The sequence below is a fragment of the Nothobranchius furzeri genome, chromosome 10 (genome assembly GCF_043380555.1).
Source record: "Nothobranchius furzeri strain GRZ-AD chromosome 10, NfurGRZ-RIMD1, whole genome shotgun sequence".
Lineage (NCBI taxonomy): Eukaryota > Metazoa > Chordata > Actinopteri > Cyprinodontiformes > Nothobranchiidae > Nothobranchius > Nothobranchius furzeri.
Window position 1 is genome coordinate 46644589 of NC_091750.1, and position 6831 is coordinate 46651419.

At 41.1% G+C, this 6831-nt stretch overlaps 1 protein-coding gene across 2 annotated transcripts in view; it reads left to right on the top strand.

Moving 5' to 3' along the window:
• The window catches only part of LOC107386434 (voltage-gated potassium channel subunit beta-2), a 31522-nt gene extending 24937 nt beyond the window's left edge, over positions 1-6585 (top strand). For both annotated transcript variants that reach the window (XM_015960817.3, XM_015960815.3), the window contains exons 8-14: positions 235-321; positions 1248-1333; positions 1416-1536; positions 1619-1713; positions 1816-1936; positions 3479-3567; positions 3684-6585. In XM_015960817.3, coding sequence (XP_015816303.1) covers positions 235-321; positions 1248-1333; positions 1416-1536; positions 1619-1713; positions 1816-1936; positions 3479-3567; positions 3684-3773 — 689 coding nt within the window. In that variant the 3' untranslated portion in view covers positions 3774-6585. The remainder of the gene's footprint in view (positions 1-234; positions 322-1247; positions 1334-1415; positions 1537-1618; positions 1714-1815; positions 1937-3478; positions 3568-3683) is intronic.
• Positions 6586-6831: the final 246 nt, after the last annotated feature.

Here is a 6831-nt window from a genome sequence, read left to right on the forward strand (position 1 = left end):
TACTTTTCATGTAAAAAGCTTAAACCATGTTGCTAAAATAAATTCTTAAAAATTAAATCTAAACTACAACAATAAACAGAATGAAATCTTATAGATCAAGAAGTCGCCAAGGAGGCGGACCTTAACCATTATGTCTAATGGTTAAGGTCCGCCTCCTTGGCGACTTGGTGATATTAACCATTTGGAACAACAAAGCAGTGACTATTAAAACTTAAAGAGCTCTGTTCTCTACAGGTTTACGAGGATCCTTATCAAGACTCCAGCTAGATTATGTGGATATAGTTTTCGCCAACAGGAATGACGTCAACAGTCCAATGGAAGGTCGGTCTGTTATGTATATTTTAAATGCTGTCATTGGAGTCTGGGGGTGAGTGAGTGAGTGAGTGAGTGAGTGAGTGAGTGAGTGAGTGAGTGAGTGAGTGAGTGAGTGAGTGAGTGAGTGAGTTGCCAGTGTCTAATGAGTGCTTTTCAGTCTCACCACTGTTGAGGTTCAGTTTGTTGACTCTCTGGGGCCCCCTTGTGGCCTGGTGGTCCCAATCAATTGCCTGCCCTGCCGCAGCGCCTCTGCGTTTGTGCCTCCCCAACTCTGTCATGTAAAAGTGTCAGATTTATTAGTGCCATATTTAAATAATTTGGCATTAGACATTTTGTTGTTGCTTGTATAGATTTATTATGATTTATTTGTAGCAGGAGCCAGTTGAGGTGGCTTGGGCATCTGGTTAGTATGCCTCCCTGGTGAGATTTTCTGGGCACGTCTAACTGGGAGGAGACCTAAAGGAAGACCCAGGACACGCCGGAGGCACTACGTCTCTCGGCTGGCCAGGGAACACCGTGGGATTTCTGCGTAGGAGCTGGCCCAAGTGGCTGGGTAGAGGGAACTCTGGGCCTCCCTGCTTAGGCTGCAGCCCCCGTGACCCGACCCCAGATGAGCGGAAGAGAACGAACGTGTGGATGTTTGTAGCAGAAATGAGCAGACGAGCAATCGGACTCTTCTCATTTCTGCCTGAATGTCTGATCAAGCTAAAGAAGCTTTTTAAATCAAGTGCTCATTTGGACCTCTATTACTCTATTGGGGTGTTTTAAGAAGACCATTGTAACAGGAGACGAGGACTAGCTGTTAGCTCATCTGTGCAGTGAGAACTGATTTCTGTTTCTCCAAACTGAGGTTGTTCAAGGAGCTATCTACAGCAGGTAAAACGATGATTGTTTATCATTTATTCATAGTGTTATTTGTTGTGGTTTTGCAGAGATCGTTCGGGCCATGACGTTTGTAATAAACCAGGGTATGGCTATGTACTGGGGAACGTCTCGCTGGAGCGCCATGGAGATCATGGTGAAGACCCCAACCACACAGCTGTTGAGTCTGTGACCTGTAAAGTGACGTTAAGTCGTTTTGTTTCTCTTTTTGCCACCAGGAAGCTTACTCAGTGGCTCGTCAGTTCAACCTGATACCACCCGTGTGTGAGCAGGCAGAGTATCACTATTTCCAGAGGGATAAAGTAGAGGTGCAGCTTCCTGAACTCTACCACAAGATCGGTCAGACCCCCACAGTCCCACAGCTTTGTCCACTCTCATGTGTTTAATATTTCTGGTTCACTGACTCTTGCTTCTCTCGCAGGGGTGGGGGCTATGACCTGGTCTCCTCTTGCTTGTGGATTAATCACAGGGAAATACAGCGATGGCGTGCCTGAGTGCTCCAGAGCAGCCATGAAGGTCAGCTGGATTTAACGGACTCTCATCAGGGACTCAAAAGCAGCCTTGCCGAAATCAGGACTGTTTTCTGATTTCTTTCCCTCTGCTTTGGCTCTGATGAAGGGATACCAGTGGCTGAAGGAAAGGGTGAACAGTGAGGAGGGTCGTAGGCAGCTCGCTAAAATCAAGGAGCTCCATCTACTGGCCGACAGACTGGGCTGCACCGCTGCACAGCTGGCCATAGGTAAACCATGATGCAACTTTTTTTACATGTCAGCATCGTGTGACTGGAGCGGATTATTCAAGTCATTTACTGCTGCTTCATGGCTAAAGGGCAATCTGTTTAGGTCCTTATTTTAGTAATCAATAGTGTTACTTTCTGGTTATAAAATATACTGTCTGATTTCTATTAAAACAAAAATTCAAAGATGCAAGTTGAAATATTTTAGCTGAATAAAAGGTAACAAAAAAATGTAACTTGAGCTTTTTTTTAACAACATTTGTTTAATCATAATAAAAAGTGCAAGTGCTAAATGCTGTACAGGAGAAATGTGGCTAAAATTAGGTAATTACAATAATTTAGCTGTTTCAGAAAGATTGGGCAGTCATGCGTTTATGCAGATCTGCATGAAGTTAACTTGTTGCACTCATCTATCCCTCTGAATATTATGTTACATTCACTAGATATGATCTCTAATTAATTTGCATAGTTACTTGTATAATTTGATTTAGAAAAGTTACATTCAGAATCAGGTTTTGTTGCCGTATGTGTGGGAAAACAGGAAATTGCTGCAGCACTTGGTGCAAAAAAGAAAGATAAAAATAAGAGGAATAACAGAAGTGAGAATATCATCATGTAAACCACTATAACTATTTATTTAGCTCTTTAAAGATGACAGCTGCATGTGACATAAACATGTTTTATTGAAGTATCCACTGAATTATAATTTAAAAAATTAAAAATAATGTTTTTGTTAATTTTTTATTATTTCTCTAATATTTTTACTTCTAGTTTAATTTAAAACATTTTATTTAGTTATATATTATTTATTTATTCCTCAATCATTATCTTACATTAAAAAAATCCATCAGATCCAAACACAGTCAGTGTAATTATCAGAGGTGTGGATTCGAGTTACATGACTTGGACTCGAGTCAGACTCGAGTCATTATTTTAATGACTTCTGACTTGACTTGATAAAATCTGTAAAGACTTACGACTTGACTCGGACCTGAACGCCAATGACTTGCAACTTGAATCGACTTGCATCTGTTGACTTGATAATGACTTGAGCATATTTGATATTTTTGCACTAAAGTGACACGACATGGACAAAAATCATGAATCGTTCTCCAGTCTGGGTGTGATCTTGTTCTGCTAACTGCAGCAGCACTTTGTTTATAATCAGTTTCAGTTGCTCTTCCTGCTTGTTTGGGCAAATAGGTGAAGCTTTAAGAAGCTTTATTTCTGGAATTTATTTATTATCATTGTCATTAAATTGAAGTTGGACAGATGACTTGATTATGACTTGAAAATTCAAAATTAAGGACTTGGACTTGACTTGGACTTGATTCTTTCACTTGGACTTGACTCGAGACTTGACTGGAAAGATTAGTGACTTACTTGTGACTTGCAAAGCAGTGACTTGGTCACACCTCTAGTAATTTTCCAGTTTATTTCTTATCATTTTGCCAGTTTAGAAAACAGAGTTCTGCTCTAAAGCCGGAGCGCATGAGGAACTCGTGACCTTCTGGGTTTTCCTCATTTGGATATTTTTCTCCTCAGCCTGGTGTCTTCGGAGTGAAGGAGTCAGCTCAGTCCTTCTGGGCGTCTCTACCGCAGACCAGCTAATCGAGAACCTGGGTGCCCTCCAGGTAAAGCGCTCACACATCTGAACTATATGTCCTGTCACACAGAGCCTGGCTTGTTTTGAGATTTGTGTTACACACAGAGAGGAAAGTGGCAAACAGACCTCTTGTCTTCATTTCAGATTTTATCCCAAATGAACCCTCAGACCATCACCGAGATCGACGCCCTGCTGGGAAACAAGCCACACGCCAAGAAAGAGTCACGCGCCTGAAAGCAACCGAAGAAGTTTCAAGGAGGAGGAGGAAAAAACTTTGGGGGAAACAAACGTCGCTTTTTGCTCTGCTGTATACTCAACTTGCATGTTCTCGGCAACATTACGCTTCCAGTATGTGCGCATACCCATTCTGCGCCGCAAATATTACCATGTATTTACAGAAAAAAAAAAAGAGTTGTGGATGAGGAGGAGATCACTTAATGCTCACTGTCCGTTGTTCAGGAGGCAGGCGAGAGCTGATGTTTGCTAAAGAAGGTCAGACTCTGGTGGGGAATAGAACCCCCACCTCTTTGCTAAAATGGGACTTTACTGGTGCTTTCACTGGACGTGCGAGCCTCCTCCCGTTGCAGCTGCCTGTTACTCTTTACCATGCTTAGCACTCTGCAGCCAAAGGGTCAAAGGTCAACACTCAAGTGTCTAGCCCAACTTATCCCATAATTTGCATGTGACTGGTCGGCTACGCTCACGGCTTTACAGGGTTGGGAACACTGGAGTGTTTTTAGAGTTTTTAAATTACTCCGACTGTTAAAAAAGGAAAAAGATCTGTCTGTCTGGTAAAAAAAAGCAACAAATATTCTTCTTTTTAAAAAATAACAGCTGCTGGTTTAAAATATAACAAGAGCTTTTGTTTTCCGAGAGAATGTTTCATCAAAACCAGACTTTATGATGAGGTTTTTAAGGTGGATCTCCCAACCCGGCGACTCTCCCAGCAGTCTTTTTGCCTCCTGTTTGTAAACTGTGCGCATGTCCCTTTAAGAGAGAAAAGCCCTAAAAGGGTGTAAATGTGGCATGGCTTATGTAGATTTGCAGTGCCCTTGTAAGCCATTGTTTCTTTTTTTTAATATTATTATTTTCTTCTAAGTGGTCCAGCAGCTGGACCGGTTACTCTAAAGACTCTCAGCCGTCTGAAACTAGACGGGCGATGCCTGAAGGGGATTTGGATGCACTGTGGGGATCAATTATTCACTTGGACAGAGATTTAGAGAATGTCTTTATTATTTTTGTTAAACTTAAAAATATAAAGCTTCTCTGCTCATTTATCCGACTATTCTTTGATTGACTCTTATGCCTTATTTGTTTAATTGATCGTGACTTTTTAGTCTTTTTTTCTCAGATTTGTTGCTTTTATTCTCAATGGTTGGAAATTAGCTTCCCATGAAGAAAACACAATATGGCTTTTACTCATGACCAGTTTTATTCAACACTAGGTGAAAATATGGATTCTGAGGTGTGACTGTCTCCAGCCGGACTCAGAGGACCTGTCAATGTATGTAGAAGCATAAAAAAACCTTAATGTGGTAAATCTGCCTGCAAATTTTAATGTCTTGCAACAAAGGAAAAAAAAACACAGAGGTTTGATGATTGAACACATGTCTGCTGCTGAATGCTCAGAACATGATTTAAAATCTGCAGAACACTCCAGCAAACATGTACTTTAAGAATTGGTGCAAAAGATTGTCGGCAGGAATTACCCAGAACCAAACACGGAACGCTGGATAAGACTTTGTACTGAAGATAAAATCTGGGATAGATAAATCATAGGTCAACCTCAGACAAGTCCATATTTGGAATCAGTTGTTTATGTATTTGTACAGAGATATTCATTAAAGCAGAAATCCAGGGTATTTTCTGAGAAGGCACCATCTAGAGGTGAACAAAGCACATTGCACCTTTACTCCTCCTTTCCACCAGACGCAAAAGCGTTGCCAAACGTACTTTGTGGCAGTTAGCGCCGTTATAGTGGACGGGTTCCTTTCCACCAGCTATAGAGTGTCACCAATTTGGACGTGTCCCAGAAGCGTAAGGACATGCTGCTTACGTTTCAAGTCTAGTTTTTGGACTCTATGCTTCTAGAACACTTCAAACTCCACAGTTCAGATCGGGCCAGACAGGAAGTCTTAAATAAGATAGATTATCCAGAGTTATCTCTGTAGTTATGCTGCTATAGGCTTAGACTGCTGGAGGATACACTGACCACTTTTCACACTCTACTACTTTCTTCTACAATCTGCTCTTTAACTGTATTATTTTCTGCAATTGCAGCTGTTAACTTTATTTTCTCTTAGTGTTTTTCTCCCCAGAAGAAGCTACAATAATGTTCTGCTGAGCTGTGGTGGCCTCATGGAGGGGGCTATCGTCTAGCACACTGCTGCTAACCACTTAAACATTCTCCCTCTCCTGATAATAACTTTTTGCTTTCCTTGACATTGGACGTGCTACTACTAGTTTACCCGTTTAATTATAGATTCACTAGGATAAACACAATAAAGTTTATCTCTCACCAAGTAGAATATTTACTAAGAAATCACAATATAACTATAGACACATTACTTTGTCTGTGTGTGTGTCTGCCTGCTCTGTCTTCTCCATCCCCAGTGAGTCATGGCAGATGGCTGCTTATATTGAGCCAGGATCTTCTGGAGGTTTCTTCCTGTTTTCCTCTCCACTGTCGCTTTATGCTTGCTTAGTATGAGGATTGCTGTAAAGTCACTGACACTAGTCAGTGACTTGATGCAATTTGCTGGGTTCCTTATATAGGAAACATTATTTCTGATTGGCTTAATGAACTGACCTGAATTGGAATGTTTAATATGTGAAGTGCCTTGAGACGTCTCTTGTCGTGATTTGGCTCTATGTAAATAAAATAAAATTGAATTGAATTGAATTAAATGAAAGCAGCGTAAAAAAATCCAGAAACTTAAATAAAAGTCATGTGCACATTTCCAGTTGTTAAACCAGTAAAACCTGTACTTAGCTTTCTGTAGCTGAGATAAAAGGAACAGAAAATAAAAAATCTTTTTTGGATACATGCAGCCGTCTTCGTCCTTGCTTGCTATCGTTTAAAACGTCCGAAATCACATGTGGTGTTGCAATTATCCCGTGATTTTGTGACCTCGCGGGACCAGCTGTGTGGAACGCTTGCACACCCATTTCGCGTCTGAAATGGACAGGAGTTCACCAGTAAAGCACTTTTTTTACGTTACACGTCGCTCATGTGTCTGTTAGAAAGCAAGGGTGAGCCCTTCTCCCTACTTCTGTAATCACGACATGAAGC